This window comes from Somniosus microcephalus, chromosome 10, assembly GCF_052327205.1.
Source record: "Somniosus microcephalus isolate GS21.2 chromosome 10, FLI_Smic_1.0, whole genome shotgun sequence".
Lineage (NCBI taxonomy): Eukaryota > Metazoa > Chordata > Chondrichthyes > Squaliformes > Somniosidae > Somniosus > Somniosus microcephalus.
The window spans coordinates 169,928,695-169,953,341 of record NC_140996.1 but is presented as its reverse complement, the minus strand read 5'-3'; the positions used below and the strand labels follow the sequence as shown (position 1 = coordinate 169,953,341).

The window sequence follows — 24,647 nt, the reverse complement described above, 5'->3', positions numbered from 1 at the left end:
GAAACTGAATTTTAAAACAAAGCAAGCATTGACATTAACTTGTAAGCGTCTTCCAGTAGAGCGTTGAATTAAGGGATAAATTGAATTTACTGAAATAGTTTTGTAGCAATAAGTTCTCCGAAGCAACGCACAACGTCAACTTCGCCGGCCGTAATCTATTCGCGATGTACAGAAGGCTGAGAATTCAATGCATTCAGGTATGCCCACCTAATACAAGTGAATAAAACATTTCATTGTTTTCTCTTTGAGTCGCTAACCTCATCAGTGTTGAATGAAACAAGATCTAAGATCTGAGTTGACAAGCTGTGACAAGTACTGCGTACAATTCTGGTCTCCCTATTACAAAAAGATATACTTATCGACAATGTGTATTTATATAGTGCCTTTAACGTAGTAAAATGTCCCATGGTGCTGCACAGGAGTATTTTAAGACAAAAAATTTAACACTGAGCCATTTTATAAGATTATAAATAAATAAATTAGGGCAGGTGACCAAAAGCTTGGTCAAAGAGGTAGGTTTTAAGGTTTAGGCAGGGAATTCCAGAGCTTAGGGCCTCGGCAACAGAAACGGCCATCAGGAAAAGATGAACAGACTGGGGCTCTTCGCTTGAAAATAGAAGGCTGAGGGGTGACCTAATTGAGGTCTTTAAAATTATGAAAGATTTTGATAGAGTAGATACAGAAAGAATAACAGAAAATGCTGGAAATACTCAGCAGGCCAGGCAGCATCCGTGGAGAGAGAAACCAAGTTAACGTTTCAGGTCTGGGACCCTTCATCAGAACTGGAAAAAGCTGGAGATGTAACATATTAAGCAGGTGCAGAGAGGAGGGGAGGAAGGAATTGAAAGAACAACCTGTACTTTTGTAAGAGGCAGGAAAAATCATACTGCATGAAAAATGGGGGCAGGGATAATTATCTGAAATTGTTGTTTTACAATTAATTTCAGATAATTATCCCTGCCCCCATTTTTCATGCAGTCTGATTTTTGCCACTCCCATTTGCAACATTTTATCTTTCCTGCCTCTTACAAAAGTACAGGATGTTCTTTCAATTCTTTCCTCCCCTCCTAACCCCCCCTGTCTCTGCACCTGCTTAATATCTGTTACATCTCCAGCTTTTTCCAGTTCTGATGAAGGGTCCCAGACCTGAAACGTTAACTCTGTTTCTCTCTCCACGGATGCTGCCTGGCCTGCTGAGTATTTCCAGCATTTTCTGTTAATCAAATAGGGAATTCAGGAGAAACTTCTTTACCCAGAGAGTGGTGAGAGTGTGGAACTCTATCACAGGGAGTGGTTGAAGTGAATCGTATAGATGCATTTAAAGGGAGGTTAGATAAGCATATGAGGGAGAAGGGAATAGAGGGTTATGCTGATAGTTAGATGAGGAAAGATGGGAGGAGGCTCAAATGGAGCATAAATGCCGGCATAGACTGGTTGGGCTGAATGGCCTGTTTCTGTGTTGTGTGTATATATATCCTATATAATGGTTTGGGACATTATTGGTGGCTGATGTGGTCCGATCAATTCGGTTATCCAGTGCAGAGAATTGTACTGCAGTTTCCATTGAAAATGTTATAGTGCGTCTGCACATTTGACACTTTGTTACAGGTGCAAACAATCTTTTTTCTAAAGAAGGTGCTTCTGTCTTGAGCCCATGTTGACAGATTGGTCACCAAATTTGGCCCATCAGCAACTAAATTCTGGCCTGAGCCTATTAGACATAGCCTGAAAGGGACAGCTCCATTTTTCTATAATAAAACATTAATGTCCTTTTTATAGAAAGGACTGAAAAAACAATTCACACCGCAGGGGATCTGCTCTTACTAAAATTTAATATAATTTGGTATAGTACTGCAATTTTTGAGTTTCTGGATAAGAAGGGTGCTAACTGCTTCCTGGAAAGAGGCAATTGGAGGGCAGGGAAACAAAGGTAAATACACATCAGCCAGCATCTGTAGAGAAAAGGAAATGTTAATGTTTTGAGTTGTGTCCTTTGGGTTTTAAAGAACAACTTTTTAGTAGTGTTCAAAAAGAATGGCAACGGTGAAGAAAGCAAAATACTTTATTTCAAGATAACTTGAATGGACTGACTAGCCTGTAACCACCTTAATCGGCCAACTGTTTTTATTTTATCAGATCAGTGAGGCAATGCAAAGAGTCTTTAAAAATTAAATAAGACAGTCGGAGTCGAGGGGTAGGGTGAGGAAGAGAGGGTGGGGGAACACTATGCCTGTGGCTGCAGTCTGAAATACTGGTAACAAAATTTTGGGGGGTGCCAATACCAATGGTACAGTCTGCCTTCTGAGCAGAATTGCATTCTGATAATGGGGCTACACCTGGAATAACCTTTCTCATCTCCTGGATACTAATTGCCCCCCCCCCCCCCCCATTGCCCCTTGTTATAAAGAAAGCGGGAGATGCCCTGGCTGTAAAGAAAGTGGGAGATGTAGCTGATCCAAAGTTATGAAAGAGTGGTGCAGAGAACCCAAGAGAAAGATAAAATACTATTCCTGAAGCGTGTATTGAGTGTGGTTGGAGCAGTGTATGAGTCAAAAATGAAGAGGTCAGAGCAAGAAGGGAGGTTTAAGTGACCAGCCACAGTGAGCTCAGCATCACACTTAGATAGACTGAGGTGTTTTGGGCAGATGATCACCTAGTTGCATAATCTGTATTTGGTCTCCCACTGTTGAGACTGCTTCGTAAGCAGTGAATGCAGTAGTGGAGGCAGTGCACATTATTTGCTGTCTCTTGTGGAGAGTGTGTTTAAGGCCCTGGGCAATTGTGTGGGAAGATATGAATATGTAGGTATTGTGCCTGCTGCGGTTTCATGACATCAGCCGTGGCTCAGTGGGAGCATATGCTCCTGAGTCCATAGGTTGTGGGTACCAGCTCCACTAGGGACCTGAGCACAAAATCTAGGCTGACACTCTAGTGCAGGATCAAGGGAGTGCTGCACTGTTGGAAATGCCATCTTTTGAATGAAGTGTTAAACCAAGGCTTGCCCCCCCCCCCCCCTCCCCTCAGGCGGACGTAAATAATCCCATGGCACTATATCAAAAAAGAGCAGGAAAGTTAATCTGGACAATATTTATCCCTCAACCAACATCACTAAAATCTGGTTATTATTGCATTGCTGTTTGTGGTACCTTGCTCTAAGCAAATTGGTTGCTGTGTTTCCTACATTATAACAGTGACCACACTTCAAAAAAGTATTTAATTGGCTGTAAAGAGCTTTAGGATCTCCTAAGGTCATGAAAGGCAATATATAAATGCAAGTCTTTCTTTTATGGGGAAAGTGGTAGGTGACTAGAATTAAGGGTAGTGGAAGAGTGGGCAAGAGTGCATCCTTGAGTGAGTGGTCTGTCCAGAGTGGAGAGAAAGTTGTGTTTGGTGTTGAGATCATATAGGTGGTAAAATGCCAGGTGATCTGGCAAATGCAGTCTTGTGGGATAGAGTGTGAGGACAAGGGGGTTGATGTTGAGAGAAAGGTAGGGGTGAGAGCAGAGGCATGGGAAATGTGATGAGTTCTGTCGACCACTGTGGAGGGGAAACTGTTGAGGAAAAGGGACATTTCAGAAACTGTGGTGTGGAGGTCAGTCATCAGAATAGATGATGCAATGCATTCTTTACTAGAAGTCAGTATTAGGATCATTGCTTTTCTTGTCTTGTGTATATAAATGACCTGAATTTGGGTATCGGGAGTACAGTTTTGAAGCTTGTGGATGACTCAGAACTTGGCAAGGAGTAAATAGTGAGCAAGATAGTAGCAGATTTCAGGAGGATATAGACAGATTGGTGAAATGGGCAGACACATGGCAGATGCAATTTAATGCAGATAAGTGTGAAATGATGCACTTTGGGAGAAACAACATGGAGAAACAGAATAATCTAATTGATTTGAGGGGGTGCAAGAGCAGAGGGACCAGGGGTGCATATTCACAAATTTTTGAAGGTGGCAGGGCAAGTTGATAAGGCAGTTAAAGCATATGGAATACTTGGTTTGTAAATAGGGACATTGAATACAAAAACAAGGAAGTCATGCTGTTACAAACTGGTTAGGCCTCAGCTGGAGTCTTGTGTACAATTCTGGGTACTTTAGGAAGGATGTTGAGGCTTTGGAAGGGGTACAGAGGACATTTATCAGGAAGATACCAAGGATGAGGGAATTCAGTTATGTGGAGAGATTGCAGAATTGGGATTGTTCTCTGATCGGTGAAGGGGAGACTGGATAGAGGTATGCAAATTTATATGGGGTTTTGGTGGAGCAAATGGGGAGAAACTGTTTCCTCAGTTGGCAAGTGGGTCGATAACCAGAGGTCATAAATTTCAAATAATTGGCGGAAGAACTAGAGAGGAATTGAGTAGAAATGTTTTCACACGGAGGGTTGTTATGATCTGGAATACACTACCTGAAAGGGGTGGTGAAATCAGATTCCATAGGAACTTTCAAAAGGCAATTGGACATGTATTTGAATTGAACTAATTTGCAGGGTTATGGGGGAAAAAGCTGGGGTGTGGGACTAAATTGGAAGCGCTTTTTCAAAGGGCTGGCACAGGCAAGATGGGCCAAATGGCCACCTTCTGTGCTGTAAGATTCTATGATTCTAGGTGGGTGAGAAGAAGCATATTCCAGGTAGTTTTGGGTGTCAGTAAGTTTGTAATAGATGTTTGTGCAGATGTTCAAGATGTGAACATGTTTACCCAGATAGTGAAAAGGAGATGATTAAGGTTGGAAAACTGAAATCATTAACGTGGCAAAGGGTTTCAGAATAGTCATGGGGGGGGGGGGGTGGAATAATGGTGACAAACCCTTGCCTGTAATTCTTTTTTACTAACAATTTGGAGATCCTCATGCAGTAAATTAGCTCACAGCAACAGGAGTATGTTAAGCACTTGGTTTACAGTTGGGGTGAAGGTGGAAATGGGCTGTGTGGTGTCATGGAACGGGGTGCTATTGTATAGCACAAGGGCCTGTACTTAGTGGCCTTAAGTAAGTCCTAGATCCCCAGTGATGACTTCCAGCTCCAGTTTCCACTTCCTACAATTATTTCCAACGTCTTCTGCCATGGAGATTTCTACAGCATACCTGAATTTAGGCTTCCATTGAGTTGCTGAGTGATGCAAAATGACTACTGAGCACTTGGTTTGAGTATAAAACAAGGCTTTAATCAACTTGTTTCAAAACATGGAGGTTCAGTTGTACTTCACTAGTTCCTGTCTTACAAAATGTCCCTGGGAAAGCTGGGCCCACGCCAGAGTACTTATACTCCTTGGACGGTGCCGCCAGCTGGCCGTCCAGTGTTATTTCATGAGTCATTTCTTCATGATGATGAGATTCATAACATTCTTCCTGCCTAAAAGATTTGGAAGCCCAACGACTTACTTCTAATGAATTAGGTGGACCACGAATAGCCGCAGTCTTTTAGATCTTTGTTTATGGCTGGAAGGCACGTCTCCCCGGACTGTGTCTTGGTCCCTGGGTCGCTTGATCCGTACTGGTAGATCGACAGGGCCCGTGTCGCCTTGGTCGACGTGAGGGAGACTGGGGAGATCGTGACTCCGGGTGCGGGTCCCCACAGGCGCAGAGCTGGCTTCATCTTGTTTGGTAGTCGGGGATTGACCGGCGTCCTGGCTTCGGGTGGCCATCCCATGGGGAGCGCTCGGCTCCCCGAGTTGATCTGGTGGAGTAGCCGGCAGAGCTCTTGATGTCTCGGGTAGGGCGTCATCTTCAAAGGAGCGCAGAGTGTCGTCATCATTACCTTGGGTACCTCTATCAGTTGGGTCCGTGGGACCGGTTGGACAGGGAGCCAGATCTCCGAGTGAAACAGTGGACTCCCGGCCATCAGGGTACCACATGTGCGCATATGTGGGATTAACGTCTGTTAATTCCACCTAGTCGACGAGGGGATCGTTTTTGGAAGATCGGACGAATCTTTGGAGCAGCACGGGGCCGGGAGCTGCCAATCGTGACGGTAGCGATGCCCCATGAGTGGAGCGACACTGGAACCTGAAGAATCGCTCGTGAGGAGTGACGTTGGTGGACGTAGAAAGAAGAGACCTGATGGAATGCAACACGTCAGGGAGCACAGTTTCCCACTGCTGGTCTGGTAGTTTGCGTGACCTCAGTGCAAGACGAACAGCGTTCCATATGATAGCGTTGTATCTCTCAACCTGTGTTACCGATGGGATGATACAGTCTCGTTTTACTTGTGGCGATTCCCTGTTGGGACAGATAACTTTTGAGTTCGCTGGACATGAAGGAGGGACCCCGATCAGAGTGGATGAAATTGGCCGTACCGCAAAGGGAAAAGACCTGATCGAGGCATTTGATCACTGTGGAAGTAAGCATATTGGGACAGGGGAAAGCAAAGGAAAAGCATGAATATTCGTCCACCATAGTAAGTAAGTAGGTGTTTCGCGTTGAGGAAGGCAATGGCCCTTTAAAGTCAATGCTGAGTCGCTGCATAGTGTGTATGAGCGAGCCATCCGATGGATGGAAGAATTGCGGTATTAATTCCGCACAGATTCTACAGGTGGAGCAAGTTCTTTTCACATCTTCCGTAGAAAATGGGAAATTTTTAGATCGCACAAAGTGCAACATACGGTTAACGCCAGGATGGCATAAGTCAGTATGAAGATCCGTAAGAGTCGAAGTTGACATAGAAGAGCAGAATGCACGTGTGAGGGTATCCGGGGCCACATTCTCTTTGCCGGGTCGATAATGTATGGTGTAGCCAAAGGCGGCCAATTCCATTCCATCCTCGAGTTGTATTTTGTTATACTTGATCTTAGTGCGTTTCCAGTTATCCAGCATAAAGGCCATGGAGCGCTGATCGGTTAGAAGTGTGGCGACGAGCGAGAAAATGACTCAATTTACATACAGCTTCGATGATCGCCATAGCCTCCTTCTCGACAGGAGGATAATGGAGCTCGCTACCCTGCAAAGTTCTGGACAGAAATGCAACGGGTCGACCACCTTGATTCAAGGTAGCCGAGATCGCCATCTCCGATGCATCACACTTGAGCACGAAAGGGAGATTTTCATCGATGGAACGAAGCGTGGCTTTTTCCAGTTGTCGCTTGAGAAGGTTGAAAGCTGAAATAGCCATTGCCTCCAACGGAAATGACTCTGCGTGAAGCAGGGGCTGGATCTTGTCGGAGAAGTGGGGTATCCACTTCGCATAATAGGCGAATATGCCGAATGCCTGACGAAGAGAGCCGAGATTTGTAGGGGGAGGGAGCTCCTGAAGCGGACGAAGTCACTCCGGATCCGGTTTGATGACACCGTTGCCCACCCAGTAGCCAAGGATGTTGACTGATGGTACTGATTTCACAGATTTGGACTAGTTTAAGTTGCGACGACGGAGAACATCAAAAAATTTCTGGAGGTTGGCATCATGCTCCTTCTGGTCATGACCAGCAATGGTGATATCCAGATATGGAAAAGTGTCCGTTAAGTTCTCCTGTTTGACTAGGCTATCCATTGCCCGCTGAAAGACGGCCACCCCATTGGTGACCCCAAATGGAAGGCGACAAAACTGATAAAGCCAACCATTTGCCTCAAAGGCCGTAGAGTTTTGGTCAGAGTTCTTTAACGGTACTTGATAGTATGCGCTCTTTAAATCAAAAGTTGAAAATACCTTGTAGTTGGCAAGATTATTGACCATGTCATCGATGCGTGGTAGTGGGTAGGCATCCAGGTCGGTATACTGGTTAATAGTTTGCGAGTAATCGATGCAAAGACTTTTCTTGTGTTGCTTCAGAGGATTTTTAACAACAACGACTTGAGCCCGCCAGGAAGATGAACATGGCTCAGTGATACCGTCAGCTAGAAGGCGAGAGATTTCTGCCTCGATAAAGGATCGATCATCTTGGCTGAAACGTTGTGATTTAGTGACTGGGCTTACATCGGGGGGAAAGATTGGCAAACAAGGAGGGCTCGTTGAGCGAAGCTGCCGAAAGCGCACAAAACGGTACTTTGGAAATAGTAAGGTTTGGCCCTCCAAACTCGAAAGTGAGTCTTTTGTGTTGTTTCTGGAAATCCTGTCCCAGGAGCACATCACTGCATAGGTTTTTGAGCACCCCGAACCGGGTGGAAAAATAAGTGCGGCCATTGAGAATAAGGTCGACAAGACAAAAGCCGGAAGAGTTGGTGGTCAGTGTCGTCGGAGCCATTGCAATTTCCCTGTCCGCAGATTTAACTTACTGACAGCCCGCTCACTAATGAAGCTGTCAGAGCTGCATGAGTCGATTAGTGCACTCAAAATGTGTCTTATTTACCGAAATCTTCGTGGCTGCATGAGACAGACTTTGGGGAAAAACAGCTGTGAAGGGAAGAGGAGCAGTTTTACCCTTGACAGCTGTAACCTTAGTAGTGGTTCTTGGGGGAGGAGCAGTTTTATAGATAGCAGCTGCAAAACTAACCGGGGCTCTCGACTGATCTACCTTAGAAAAGTTGCCTTTCTTACTAACAGAGGCTCTTGACTGGCATAGAAACACAGAAGATAGGAGCAGGAGTAGGCCATTCAGCCCCTCGAGCCTGCTCTGCCATTCAATGCGATCATGGCTGATCATCCAAATTCAGTTCCCGGTCCCTGCTTTCTCCCCATACCCCTTGATCCCTTTAGCCTCAAGAAATATATCCAGCTCCTTCTTGAATTGGCCTGTACTGCCTTCTGTGGTAGAGAATTCCACAGGTTCACCACTCTCTGGGTGAAGAAGTTCCTCCTCATCTCTGTCCTAAATGGCTTACCCCTTATCCTTAGACTGTGACCCCTGGTTCTGGACTCCCCAACCATCGGGAACATCCTTCCAGCATCTAGTCTGTCTAGTCCTGTTAGAATTTTATAAGTTTCGATGAGATCCCCTCTCATTCTTCTAAACGCCAGCGAGTACAAACCCAATCGACCCAATCTCTCCTCATAAGTCATTCCTGCCATCCCAGGTATCAGTCTGGTGAATCTTCGCTGCACTCCTTCCATGGCAAGAACATCCTTCCTCAGATAAGGCGACCAAAACTGCACACAATACTCCAGATGTGGTCTCACCAAGGCCCTGTACAACTGCAGCAAGACATCCTTGTTCCTGTACTCAAACCCTCTCACTACGAAGGCCAACATACCATTTGCCGCCTTAACCGCCTGCTGCACCTGCATGCTTACCTTCAGCGACTGGTGCACAAGGATGCCCAGGTCTCGTTGCTCTTTCCCTTCTCCCAATCTATTGCCATTTAGATAATCTGCCTTCCTGTTTTTGACACCAAAGTGGATTTATCCACGTTATATTGCATCTGCCATGCTTCTGCCCAATCACCCAACCTGTCCAAATCATACTGGAGTTTCTTGGCATCCTCCTCACAGCACACACGCCCACCCAGCTTTGTGTCATCTGCAAACTTGGAGATATTACATCTAGTTCCTTCGTCCAGATCATTAATATATATTGTGAATAGCTGGGGTCCAAGGACCGATCCCTGCGGTACCCCACTAGTCACTGCCTGCCACTCGGAAAAAGAGCCGTTTATTCCAACTCTTTGCTTTCTGTCTGCCAACCAGTTCTCTATCCAAGTCAATACCTTGCCCCCAATCCCATGTGCCTTAATTTTACACGCTAATCTCTTATGCGGGACCTTATCGAGGGCCTTTTGAAAATCCAAATACACCACATCCACTGGTTCTCCCTTATCTATTTTACCAGTTACATCCTCAAAGAATTCCAGTAGATTAGTCAAGCACAATTTACCTTTTGTAAAGCCATGTTGACTTTGTCCGATCCTGTCACTTTTTTCCAACTGCTTTGCCATTACATCCTTTATAATGAACTCCAGCATTTTCCCCACTACCGATGTCAGGCTTACCGGTCTGTAATTCCTCGTTTTCTCTCTACCACCCTTTTTGAACAGTGGGGTAACATTAGCTACCTGCCAATCCAGGGGTACTGTTCCAGATTCTATCGAATTTTGGAAGATGACCAGCAATGCATCCACTATTTCTAGGGCCACTTCCTTAAGTACCCTAGGATGTAGATTATCAGGTCCTGGGGATTTATCGGCCCTCAATCCCATCAATTTCCCTAACACCATTTCCCTACAAATACTGATTTCTATCAGTTCCTCCCTTTCATTAGACCCTATGTTCCCTGACATCTTTGGGAGGTTATTTGTGTCCTCCTTTGTGAAGACAGAACCAAAGTATTTCTTTGTTCCCCATTATAAATTCCCCTGATTCTGACTGCAAGGGACCCACGCTTGACTTCACCAATCTTTTTCTCTTGTATCTATAAAAGCTTTTAGTCAGTTTTTATGTTCCCTGCTAGCTTACTCTCATACTCTATTTTCCCTTTCTTAATTAATCCCTTTGTCCTCCTTTGTTGGATCCTAAACTGTTCCCAATCCTCAGGTTTACTGCTTTTTCTGGCCAATTTATATGTCCTCTCCTTGGATTTTATGCTATCCCTAATTTCCCTTGTTAGCCACAGTTGAGTCAGATTTTTTTGTTTTATTTTTATGCCAAACTGGGATGAACAAATTCTGTAGTTCATCCATGCAATCTTTGAATGTTTGCCATTGCCCATCCACCATCAACCCTTTGAGTGACATTCCCCAATCAATCCTACCCAACTCGCACCTCATACCATTGTAGTCTCCTTTATTTAAATTCAGGACCCTAGTCTCTGAGTCAACTATTTCATTCTCCATCTTAATGAAGAACTCTATCATATTATGATCGCTCCGACCCAAGGGGCCTCGCACAACAAGATTGCTAATTACTCCTTTCTCATTACATAATATCCAGTCTAAGAGTCCCCGCTACAGCACAGAGAGCTTAAAAACTATAAACCACAGAGATAAAGTTTAAAAAGAGAGAAATACCAACCAATCACTTACCTGCTTTCTGGTGAAGTCACACTTCGATTACTTTTTACTTCTCTCCCTCCCTCTGAGTTCGGAGACTGGAGATTAGTACGCTCTGAGGCCTACCTGGTCTCTGGCGCTCTTTTAAAACCGCTGCCGCCACCTTGCAGGTCCGCTCTCGCCGCTCCTGAGGCCTACCTGGTCTCTGGCGCTCTTTTAAAACCGCCGCCTCGCTCCTCGCAGGGCCGCTCTGAGGCCTACCTGGTCTCTGGCGCTCTTTTAAAACCACCGCCGCCTCGCTCCTCGCATACCTTAGACAAGTGACCTTTCTTACTGCAATGATTGCAGGTTGCGTTACGAGCAGGACAAAATTTCCTATAGTGGAATGCACCTCCACAGAAGAAACACTTCCTTCCAGATTGCCAAGCAGGGTCGTCATCAGTGAAGGCTTCTAGGGTAGGGTTGTCCTCAGCTAGGTTAGAGTCATCATCAGTGAGGGCTTTCACCCGAGACCTATCGAAGGAGTCATTGAAAGTGATAGCAGCAGCCCGTGCATGGGGTAAAAGATAGGTATCTGCATTCCTCTTTGCTAAGTCCAGAGAACATGCCTGGTCATAGGCATCCTGCAACTCGAGGGTTTTATTCTCCAACAGATGCTGGCGTATGAAGGGAGACGCAATTCCGTTAATAAAAGAATCTCGAATTAACTCCTCTTGGTACTGCTCAGCTGTGACAGCTTTAAGATTACAATCCTTGCTGAGCTTGCGAAGCTTTTGAAGGAATTCGTCAAGTGATTTGTCGAGTTGTGGCCAATAGATGCCGAGCAAAAATTTCATTTGGGGCCTTAACATATAGTCGCTGTAATATTAGGATAACTGAGTCATAGTCTACACAGTCTTCAATATAGTCAAATACATGAGGAGATACATAATTGGCAAGTATCTCTAATTTATCAGGAATATTCTCACCACACACCCTGAGGAAGTTGTGGAAGGTACGATACCAGTGTTTCCATACCTTAGCAGTTGTAGGTGAATTCGGGTCCAGGTCAAGACGGGCGGGTCTGAATAGTTTGTCCATGATGGATTGATCACTATGCCGGAGTTCTCTTCTACTGTTGAAGTCGTAGCTGGCTTTTCCCAGAATCATTCAGAGCGTGGAGCCAATAACAGGTTGATTAAATTGATGTAAAATGACTACTGAGCACTTGGTTTGAGTATAAAACAAGGCTTTAATCAACTTGTTTCAAAACATGGAGGTCTAGTTGTCTTTCACTGGTTCCTGTTTACAAAATGTCCCTGGGAAAGCTGGGCCCACGTCTGAGTATTTATAGTCCTTGGACGGCGCCACCAGCTGGCCATCCAGTGTTATTTCATGAGTCATTTCTTCATGATGATGAGATTCATAACACTGAGTATATATAAACGTCCCCCTGCATTGTTGTAGTGGCTTAATGATTTTTGCTGAGGGTTTATCTTCATTTTTTTTTTGCAAATCCACTTGCGGTGTTGTAAATTTTCTCTTAACTGTTGGATGCTCTTTAATAAACAAGTCTGCTGAAATTGTTGAAACTGCAATTGAAGTTCTGTAGCAGAATATTGCAAGTTTCTAACTCGCTATCAATTTTGAAATGTAAATTAAATGCTTTTTCATGTAGGAAACCAGAACGTTGGCTGAAATAGCAAAGGCTGAACTTGATGGTACAGTGCTGAGGAATCGACCTCTACGTATTCGCTTTGCTACTCATGGAGCTGCTTTGACTGTGAGGAATCTCTCTTCGGTGGTTTCCAATGAGCTACTAGAGCAGGCCTTTTCTCAGTTTGGTCCAGTAGAGAGAGCAATAGTTGTTGTTGATGACCGTGGGAAGCCAACAGGAAAAGGTTACGTGGAATTTGCAGCAAAGCCTGCTGCTCGCAAGGCACTGGAAAGATGCTCAGATGGAGCATTTTTATTGACATCGTAAGTCTTTTTCTTCACTTTCAGAAGTCTCCTTGCTGTGTAACCTTCATTCTGGCTAAGCCGACTGTGATCTGCAGAGATGGCCGCCTGAATGTAGTTTCAACTCCATTTTCCCTTCCAGCTGATCAGAATGTACATGACTCGAGGTTCAGATCCTTGGGTACTTCATAAATGATGCGTGAATTTGTACAATTTAAATGTACAGCCCCATAGTAAGTAAGTTATCTGTAGTGGCCTAGAACTGATGGTAATTCATTTGCACACACTACATTTGACCTTCAGACCTGTAGGAATTTTTTGACCCTCTGTTGCAGTAGAATTGTTTTTTTCTAAGCTATAGAATGAGGTTTATTTTTCTATATATCTAAAATCTGGTCATTTCTTCTTACTGGGCAGCACTTATGTGGTGTTTGGATTGGTAAACATAATGTTGCTTTACTGAATGCAAACTTTGATATATTTGAGGAAATCTTAAGGGATTTGCTCTTTTAGAGGCTTTATACTTATTTTAATCACTTCCATTGCCACCAAGCCAAAAAAAAGGAGGATGTGGGGGGAGGGGAAGAAGTGTCTTATATGGTTATAATTGCATAAACACCCCCCAACTTTAAACTTAAGCAAAAATTTAAAGCTTCTTTTTCTATTTGCATATTAAGAGATTGGGTAGTAATCACAAAACCAGAAATGTGTGTATAAATTGAACATCATGCATATTGACAGAGTGTCTTCATTGTGAATTATAATTCAAAAAAATCGTCACCGTATTCAATAATTATGCATCTTTGGCACACGTTTCACAAATGAATAGTATCAAAAATGATTTTTAAAGCTAAACCCTATTTAGAATAAATTAAAATAGTTATGTATTTTTTTCATTAGATACTGACAAAAAGTTATTTACATGGAAACTTTGGGCATGGTTACTAACTTAACCCAATAAATTAGTATCATGCTAAAACCTTTGTTTTTGTGCAAAATGCATACTTGGTGATGCCCAATATGGCTTATTTTTGTACTCAAAATGTGTACTCTTCTATTATTTTAGTATGCAATTCGTGACCATTTTTTCATATGCCCAACAATATGCATATGGAGTGGTTGAGGCGAATAGCATAGATGCATTTAAGGGGAAACTATACAAGTGTGTGAGGGAGAAAAGAATAGAAGGATATGCTGATCGGGTGAGATGAAGTAAGGTGGGAGGAGGCTTGTGTGGAGCATAAACACCGGCATAGACCTGTTAGGCTGAATGGCCTGTTTCTATGCTATAAAATTCTATGTAATATTTCAGCACACAGGTTTTAAAATCTGATTACTCAGTATATGCTGAGGTTAACCACGGTCAAATTCAAAGTAGATTTGATTGATAGACTATCACCTGACAATAAACCAATTATTGTTCCCATAGGACTTCCAACATGACGAACCAGGCGACAAAGTAAGAGAACTTCATGGTTTTTTAAAAAAGTGTCACTTTTGTAAATAATTGTATATACAGTACCACAAACTTTCCAGATCACTAAAATACAAATAGATACTGATGAATAAGCATCCAAGAGGGTGAAAGAAACTATGGATTTCAGGGCCTTCCATTGGAATACCATCATGACCGAGCAATAGATTAGTACAACCTCAAATTCTAAATCTTTTCTTAACTTTGCAATTATTTCAATCATAAACATTCTGAGGACTTACCTTTTTTAGTTTTACGTTTCAGCTCCCCTGCCACCTTTTATTATAAGCATATCTCTGAAAGGAGATTTCACTAGTATTGAAACAATTTTGAATTGGTAAATTGTAACATTGTGGAGTGGGTATGTGTGCTTGTACGTGGTCTCCTCTGTTAATGTAGGCCAATGTACATACTCACCTACAGTCTGGTGCAGCTGCTTGAACGTAAGAATTCTGTCCAGGTTGAACCCTTCTAAAAATGTACATTTTAATGCATTCTGTTTTATGCAACTTGATTAAGATCACATATTCAGTGAAAATGATAAACACCACATCAAGTGCTTCAAAAAGTTCTTAACATTAGTAAGCCTTTTCCTACTGTAAATACTATGTTGCATTACTTTTCAGTTCTCCACGTCCTGTTATTGTGGAGCCCATGGAACAGTTTGATGATGAAGATGGACTTCCCGAGAAACTACTGCAAAAGAACACTCAATACCACAAGTAAATATTTCATGTCTTATTTATAATTGGCATAACAAATGACATCCAAAATATGACTGTCCAGAATTTGCAGTTATCAATGAAGCAAAGGCATTCGCTACTGCCCCCCAAAGTACATTTTGCACAAGGATCTTGCGATCCCTGTGTCGAGAACTTTGGATTTTCCAACCTTCAATTCAAATCAACGGAATATAATGGGGATCCCCTTGTACGTCAACGGGCTGTCTAAGCAGCCAATCGAAACGCAGAATTCTCACAGCGAACAAGGAAGTGAGTAAGCCCTTTAAAATTCTAACTTTTTAAAAATGTTAGAGCAAAACAAAGATTGGGGCTCTCGCATGGGGATAAGGCAAACCTGAAATAAAGATGGACAAACTTAAATTTTATTAATTTTTTTTTATTAAAATGGACAAATTTTACACTGCACAAAATTAAAGTGAGTTTTCCAGGCCCTTGACATTTGTTTAACAGTAATAATTAGGGTTGTGAAGGGGTGGAAAGTTTCCGGTAAATTTCCAGAAATTTTCCACGGGAAGTTTAGCTTGGGAATTTTGCCCAAAAAAGCACATGCTAGCGTAATATTTTTTTTTGTATTTCTTTAATTTTTTTTCACAGGTCCTCTCTTAAAATTACGAACAGAGATGGAATCTTAATTGTTAAGGAATTTCTTAATCAATATATGTTTATCTTCTTACTTGACTTGTTTTAATAATTACAAGTTTTGTGTGTGACTGTGAACAAATGTGTCCTGATTGGTTGGATGAGCGATTAGCTCCCTCTATTGGTGATGTAGTGTCCTGTGTGCATAGGTCATGCTTCCATCACATGGAGCATCAGGAAAAATTTACTCAACCTGTTGCAATCATGCTGATCGACCGCAGTTCGACACTGAGACGAATGCCCTTTATTTCTCTGCATAGAACAATGCCACGTTTACCGCCGAATGTGTGGAAGCATTTTACCCCAGGCATTAAAGATGCAAAGACCGTGTACATGTGCAAACACTGTACAAAGCCATATGTGAAGAATGCCGCAAAGATGCAGTAACATTTACCCAAATGCAACAACTTCACTCAAAACTCACAGCAGTCAGCCCAGAGTTCCTCTGCTTCCGTTCAAGAAGATGATGGTTCACATTCAGCATCAGGCTCCTTATCATCAGCAACTCCTGGCCCACTTGGAAGGTTCTTTGATACAATGGATAACCATAGCCAGAAGAATGCAGATGAGTGCCTTGCTCGAGCTGTATATGCGACAGGCTCACCCCTCATGCTCACAGCCAATGTGTACTGGAAGAGATTTTTCAATGTTATTCGCCCTGCATACTGTCCTCCCACCAGACATGCTTTGTCTACTTATTTGCTGGAGGCTGAGTATAACAGAGTCCAAGGAAAGCGCAAAGAAATGATAGAGATGGCAGACTGTGTTGCAGTTATCTCAGATGGGTGGTCAAATGTATGAGGGGAGGGCATCAAACTACATTGTCTCCACTACTATCCCAGTGTTGTTCTCCACTACTATCCCAGTGTTGTTCAAGAGCACAGACACGAAGGACAACAGACACACTGGCACATACATTGCTGATGAGCTGAAAGCGGTCGTTGGCGATCTTGGATCACAAAAGGTCTTTGCAGCAGTTACTGACAATGCTGCGAATATGAAGGCTGATTGGGCTCAAGTGGAGGAGGCCTACCCTCATATTACGTCTATTGGGTGCGCAGCTCATGGGCTCAACCTGCTCCTCAAGGACATCATGGGTTTGAGAACCATGGAAGCACTGTACAAGAGAGCCAAGCAAGTTGTTAAGTATGTCAGGGGAAAACAGGTAGTTGCAGCAACCTACAAAGAACAAGAACACCACACTGAAGCTGCCCAACAACACTAGATGGGGTGGTGTTGTCATAATGTACAACAACCTTCTGGAGGGTAAGGAGTCGCTGCAACAAATGGCAATATCCCAGTCTGGGGATATGGAAACCACCATCAAGAAAATACTGCTGGATGATGTGTTTTGGGAGAGAGTGGTTAGCAGCCTTAAACTGCTCTCACCAACAGCATCTGCAATTGCTCAGATTGAAGGAGATGACGCTGCCTTGTCATGTTATCAGGCTTTTTGCTGATTTTAAAAGAACAAATCAGCATTGCCCTACCCACATCCCTGCTGCTCAAAGCAGAGGAGAAGGCAATTGTTCAATTCATACAGACGCGTCAAGAATTTTGTGTCAAGCCGATTCATGCTGCAGCATACATGCTGGACCCAAAGCATGTTGGGAGACCAATACTTTCTGGAGAACAGATCAACAGCGCTTAGTGTGATTTCTACCCTCTCATGCCACCTCAATCTGGACGTGGGCAAAGTTCTGGGAAGTCTGGCAAAGTTCTCTACCAAGCAAGGTCTTTGGAATGGGGATGGGATATGGGAATCATGCAAGCATATCAGTGCACCTACCTGGTGGAAGGGACTTTGTGCATCTGAGGCCCTGTCACCCATTGTATCGGTGATACTCCAAATCCCACCTTCATCAGCGGCCTCTGAACAAAACTGGTCACTTTTTGGGAATACGCATACAAAGGTGCGCAACAGGCTGACTAACAAGAGAGTGGAGAAACTGGTGGCTATCCGGGCGAACCTACAACTTATTGAGCCAGATACAGAAGTGTCCACCACACAGCTAGACAGTGACAGAGGAGGAAATGGACACGTCAGAGTCAGAGAATCAGGAGGAGCAATGATGAGTAGAAGGCTCAGCAGACTCATGAGTAGCAGACTCAAAGGGACAAAATAAGGACAAATTACAGGCTAAATCAGCTGACGCTCTTACTTTATTTTAGATGGGTCTTTTTTGTGGGGGTTCAATAAAGTTCAAAATTATAACCTAAAAAAGTTTTTATTTGTCTGGAACAGTAAGTCTATTTTGACGACAAAGATAATATAAGGGTCAGAGACAAAAACCATCAGTGTGCAAAAAAACTCTAAATTCCCATGGAAAGTTTCCTCTTTTAAAAATTCCTGGAATTTTGCAACCCTAGTAATAATGCTGTTAAAACCCCAGTTACACCTAATCCCTTTGCGTCTAACTTTTAGATGGCAATTTAACAAGGTACTTACTGCAGAAGGGCCGAAGCTTTCATCAGTTTCCATGATTTGGCTGATTGCACAGATTGCTAGCTGTCAGTGATGGACCACAACTCCTCATGCGGCAAATCCCGAAGTTGTGGTCAGTTTCAAAGGCAGAATGCCGGAAAACGCTGTCAGTTCACAGTCATCCCGACCGCAAATCCCGGGCCAATGTGCATCATTACCGGGGTTTGCCATTCATTTAAATTATGTGTTTTTGTTCACCAAACAAAATGCTCTTCAATCACTTTCCACGTCTACAGGTTGTATGTGAAGCTTTTGTTCTTATTTTGCTTTAGTGTTTTAGAGGGCTACAAATTCTCAGTCTGGGGTTGAGAACAGTAAGGTACAAACATAATGCTGGGATTGTAGTTGCATTCTAAGACTAGTACTCAGAATTTTGTTCCACAAACATCTCAATAATTTTGTGCTTGCCAAGGATGTCCTTGCATATAATCAGAACACCTTTTCATTCTTGGCACTTGGTGTGAAAGTCAATAACTCCTATCAAAGGTATCTTAACTCGACTTAGTAAGAGCAATAAATACAGCACATAATACTATATAAATGTGACTACCTCCACGTTTCATAACAGCCATCCTTATTGCCTCTGATAGAAAGGAGCCGATCAGCAGAGGGTTGACTGAAATCGTAGCGAGGTAAAGATAGTGCTAACTACCATACTCACTTACAACTTTTTGTGCAGGCTTTTTTTCAAATTCTATGCCATCTAACAGGGATAAGATCTCTTGTGATTCTGAAGCCTTTTTTCCAAGTTGTGCATTGAGCATAACCTGGAACGTTTTACAGCTTAAAAGGTTTAATTTAGTTGAAGCAGTATGTTGTGTTCAATCATTGAATGCGGATTATGGAGAGTTCCACAAATTGGAAATGGTTATTCATAGTCTGCCTGAATGTTAATTTGTTAGCATTTGCCATTTTGAAGTGGAATTTCAGTTTGACCTTGAGCAGGTTATTCACCCACTCTTTTGGTCAAAGGCAATATATTGGAGAGAAAATATGAGGAATTTGATATCACAAGTAATTAGCAGCCTAGCTACTGATTACAGAATGTGCATATTTCAGTAATCATTTTCTAAAGATGTGCTTTTGTTGAAGCATGTATGCTTTAACATATAACAAACATCATACTTTTATATGAAAAAATAAAAGCTGCTACATCATGAAATGATACTATATGTTGCAGGAACTGATATTTAAAAACTCCCCTGTCTCCATCATCTGCACTATTAAAAGTTAGGAACATAGGAACAGTAGTAGGTCATTTTGCCACTCGAGCTTGTTCTGCCATTCAATGAGATCATGGCTGATCTGTGACCGAACTTCATATACCTGCCTCTGCCCTATATCCCTTAATACCTTTTGGTTAACAAAAATCTATATCAATCTCGGATTTAAAATTAACAGTTGATCTAGCATCAATTGTGTGAGGAATTGTTTCACTCCTGAAAGGTCTGGCTCTAATTTTTAGACTATGCGCCCTAATTCTAGACTCCCCAACCAGCGGAAATAGTTTATCTCTATTTACCCTATCTGTTCCCCTTAATATCTTGAAAACTTTGATTAAATCACCTCTTAACCTTCTAAATTCCAGAGAATACAACCCTAGTTTGTGTAATCTCCCCATGTAATTTAAGCTCTGGAGTCTGGGTATCATTCTGGTAAACCTATGCTGCACCCTCTTCAAGGCCAATATATTCTTCCTAAGGTGTGGTGCCCCGAACTGCTCACAGTACTCCAGGTGTGGTCTAACCCAGGGCTTTGTATAGCTGTAGCATAACTTCTACCCCTCTGTATTCTAGTCCTCTAGATATTAAGGCCAGCATTCCATTAGACTTTTTGATTATTTTAGTACCTGTTCATGACATTTTAATGATCTATGTACCTGGACTCCCAAGTTTCTTTGGACCTCCACTGTTTTTAGCTTTGGAAATTTTACTTGATGAAAGCCTTCCCCCAGGAGCTAATTGCAACTGGGCAACCTGGAAGTGCCTTAACAGACTTAGGACCGGTGTAGGTTGCTCAAAGGTGTCACTAAGCAAATGGGGATATTCAACCAGCCCGACAACTTGTGAATGTGGAACTGAGGCACAGACTATGCAACATCTCCTGCAATGCCCATCGTTCGAGGAACCCTGCACTGTTACAGATCTTGCCGAATCCAACAACAAGGCGCAAAAATGTGTCCAGTTCTGGCTGGGCTATGTATAGACTGTCCGTGGACACGATAAGAAGAAGACTTAATCTATCACTATCTCTTTGTAATTTTATGCTTTCCGTCACCCTATCCTTAATTATAGACTCTAGTAATTTCCTGACAACAGATGTTAGGCTAACTGATCTATAATTTCCTGGTTTCCCCCTCTCCCCATTCTTAAATACCGGAGTGACATACGCAATTTTCCAATCTAAAGGAATGGTTCCTGAATTGTGAGAACTTTGGAAGATTATAGTTAAGGCATCTGCAATGTGCTCACCTACTTCCTTTAAAACCCTGGAATGAAAACCAGCTGGTCCTGGGGATTTGTCACTCTTTAGTGCCATTTCTTTCTTCATTACTGTTATTTTGCTTACATTAATTTTCATCTACAGTGCTGCATATCTTTGTGTCATCGGCAAACTTGGATATGTGGCTTTCTATCCCATCATCCAAGTCGTTAATAAATAGAGTGAATAGTTTAGGCCCCAACACAGATCCCTGCAAGACACCACTAGTCACATCCTTCCCTGTCCCTGATTCAATATTGGTTTCCTTGGGACTTCCAGCATGCTATCCCCTTCCTCTACTGTAAGTACTGACGTGAAGTAATTATTCAACATGTCCGCCATTTCCTTATTATCATTGACAATATCATCGTTATCAGTTTTCAAGGGGTCAACGTTGCTCTTGACCGCCCTCTTTTTTTACTAATATAATTGTAAAAAATTTCGGTGTTGAGTTTTGCAAGTTTCTTTTCACACTCTCTTTTTGTAGCTCTTACTATTTGTTTTGTTACCCTTTGCTGTTTTTTATATCTTTCCCATTCGCCAGGATCCGTGCTATTATTTGCATTTTTGTATGCTTTTTCTTTTAGTTTTATGTTGTCTCTTACCTCCTTTAGTCGTCTATGGCTGTGTTTTTTGACAAGTAGAGCTCTTGCCCCTTTAGGGGTATAAACTGGTTCTGTATCACATTAAATTCTTCTTTGAACACCTCTCACTGATCTTCTGTCATTTTATCCATTAACATATTCGCCCAGTTTGCTGTGGACAATCTCTGTCTCATTGCTTTGAAGTTAGCCTTACCTAAATCTAGAATCTTAGCTGTTTCACGTTGCTCCCTTTCAAACACTATGTTGAACTCGATCATGTTATGATCGCTATTAGATAAATGTTCACGCACCGTTAGGCTGTTAACTAAATCTGGCTCATTACTCATGTAATATGGCATGCCCCCTTGTTGCTTCTAGGACATATTGTTGCAGAATCTTTAAGAGGGCAATGAAGATATCAGTGTGCTTGAAAATAGCATGTTGAAATAATGCTCTGACAACCTGTGATGTCCCACGTGTTAAATATGGTATAAAGCTGCATGTATTTTACAGGTGGCTGTAATTAATGCAGTGGTTTGGTGATTTTTGCTTAATGTATGTTTTTCTTGAATTAGGGAAAGGGAGCAGCCACCACGTTTTGCTCAGCCTGGGACATTTGAGTTTGAATATGCATCTCGGTGGAAAGCCCTTGATGAAATGGAAAAGCAACAGCGTGAGCAAGTTGATAGAAACATCAGAGAAGCAAAACAAAAACTAGAGGCAGAAATGGAAGCTGCTCGTCATGAACATCAGCTTATGCTTATGAGACAAGGTAAGTTACTGTACTTTACTTATAAGATGGTTATGGATTATATTTATTGAGCAATTGGAGTAGTTTGTAACCTGTGGTAATAAACCATTGAATAATCTTCGGAAGTCCCATTTTAAATGCACACATTTTTTAAAGTTAGTATCTTGAGGTGGTTATTATGGAATTTCCAAAATCTGGTTTTGGAGACATAACTTGCGGTGTAGTAGAATATTTTGGAAATCAAATAAATTATTGGTGTAACCGTTCATATCTTACGTCTGGATTAACTAATGCAACCTGACCTGTGTCCATGATTTTCCCACTACTCATTCAGATATTGGAATTTATGAAAGGTTGCTTATTATGACTCTTGCTTGACAGATAGATTTTGTTAAAAGAAAATAGCGCTGCACTTTTGCCCCAAAGTGCTTGCAGAAAAATGGAATTGTCATCCTCAACAATGATACTTTGCACTGGTAACAGTTTGGGAGCAGATTGCCACCTTTGCTAATCGGAGGGGGATGCCTTTTTGGACCTTGACGATGAATATTGAGTTTTCAGCTCGTGTAAAATTATATTCTTCCTAAATTTCCTTCAACTGTTATTAGGTGTTTATTTCCCTACTATACCAGCAATTATAAAACCTACTGCATATCTAGTTTAGTATCATTTTAAAGTTATGAACAGGTTAATTGCGCCTACTATAGTTTCACTGACTTGCATTCTGGCTTACTCTTCTGTATTTTGTACTTTAGTGAGCTTTCTTAACTGATTCATGACTATTGCTTATGAGGTGCAAAGCCTATCGTTCTCAAACTTTTGTCTCTTAACTCCAAGCAGTAATGTGTAAAATTAAGTCACATAATTTGCAAATCCAGAAAATCTATTTGATTCAGAGAGTCCTTTGTGTCAAAAGAAATCTTTTTGAAAATTAGTTTGTCTTAGGCTGAAAAATTGTCATGATTAATGCAGAGCCCTATTTGGGGGGAATAACTTGGATTGGCTGATTGTAAGGAGTTTAAAAATGTGAATAAAGGGTAATGTGTATTTTGTACTTTAGTGAGCTTTCTTAACTGATTCATGACTATTGCTTATGAGGTGCAAATCCTATCGTAGTATTATGTTAAGCTACATAGAAATTACAACACTGATACAGGCCGTTTGGACAAATAGTAAGTGGTGGTGTTTATCCTCCACATATGCAATAGCCTAATCCCATGTGCCTGCCCTTTCCTCCATATCCCTTTATTTTCCTTTCCTTCAACCACTATCTAACCGGTTCTTAAATGTTGACATGGTCTCTGCTTTAATCACAAGCTTCAGTAGTGGATTCCACAACCTCACAACCCTCCATGTAAAAAAAAAAAAAGTTTATTTTCTCTGCCCTGAATCTCTTGCATTTAATCTTGCGTATATGTCCCTTTTATTCTAGACCCTCATCCACTGAAAGCTATCTGTTTCTATCTACACTGTCCTATCCCATCATCATTTTAAACACCTCTTTCAGATTGCTCCATAATCTCTGTTCCAACAAAAACAGCCCTAGTCTTCCAAGTCTTTATATTTGTATTTCCTCATAACAAGTAACATCCTAGTGAATCTGTACTGTACCTTTATTGACTTAACATCCTTCCTATAGCGTGGAGTCCAAAACTGCATGCAGTACTCCAACTACGGTCTTACTAAGGTTTTATATAGATTCACCATTACATCTTGACTTTAATATTCTAATCCATGTCATAATACCCAGTATTCTATTGGCTTTATTGTGGCTTTATCCACTTGAGGTTCTAGTTTAAATGTCTTGTGAATTTGAACCCCTAATCACTGCTCTTCCATACCATCCAACCTATTCCCCTTAAAAGTATATTTTTTCATCTAGATATTTAATAATTTAACTTTTAAAGATTCAAAAATTTTCCCTACCACAGATTTTAAACTAACTGGCCTGTAATTACCTGGATTAGCTATGTCTCCCTTTTTTGAAAATTATCACACTACCCACTCTCCAGTCCTCCATCACACATCTACTCTCAGTGGAACCCTGAACTATAATTTCTAGGGGCACTGCTATCTAAGCTTAACTAATTTCTCAATACTTTCCCTTTATTTAGCTTTTAAGCTGCGGCCGACTGTTTTGAAGCTGTTGAGGGTTTGTTGATTCACACGGAGCTCAAAAGCTCCGTATGTTTTAACATTAGCGCTGGTTTCTATGGCAGTTTTGATGGTACGGCACCAGCTCGGTCCCGTCAGTGCCGGATACCAGAAAGTTTCCTGTATCTCATCTTTTAACCAATTCAGGGTTGACCTTCTCCCCAACATCTTTCTCTGAAGCAAAGTACTTAAGTATCCAATTTATCCGCTGCCCGTGGGTCGTACCTCACATTTAACAATGATATATTTGAAGAATGCTTTACTTTAAGATTATCTCCTTACACACCCTCCTGGCTTTTCCTCTCATAACTTTCCTTATTTTCTCATTCACTCATTCTTATCATATGTGTAAACCCCATATGCCCATACTTGAATTTTAATTTATCCACAGCATTTTGAATCTTGAAGTTGTTTCCTTTTTGAATGATGTGTACTTAATCTGCAACTTTGCAGTCTCCTTTTAAAAAATATCCCGTTGTTGATCTACAGTCCTGTGTGCCAATTTTTCTCTTCACCTCCGCTAGCTCACCTATCTTTCTAAAATGT

At 41.9% G+C, this 24,647-nt stretch overlaps 1 protein-coding gene across 5 annotated transcripts in view; it reads left to right on the top strand.

Moving 5' to 3' along the window:
• Nucleotides 1–24,647, top strand: part of LOC147111847 (paraspeckle component 1-like) — a 116,378-nt gene that overhangs the window by 1,199 nt on the left and 90,532 nt on the right. For 4 of the 5 annotated variants that reach the window (XM_085999152.1, XM_085999153.1, XM_085999149.1 and 1 more), the window contains exons 2-5: nt 12,510–12,811; nt 14,220–14,249; nt 14,891–14,986; nt 21,772–21,968. In XM_085999152.1, coding sequence (XP_085855278.1) covers nt 12,510–12,811; nt 14,220–14,249; nt 14,891–14,986; nt 21,772–21,968 — 625 coding nt within the window. The remainder of the gene's footprint in view (nt 1–12,509; nt 12,812–14,219; nt 14,250–14,890; nt 14,987–21,771; nt 21,969–24,647) is intronic. The other variant, XM_085999150.1, reaches the window with a different exon arrangement.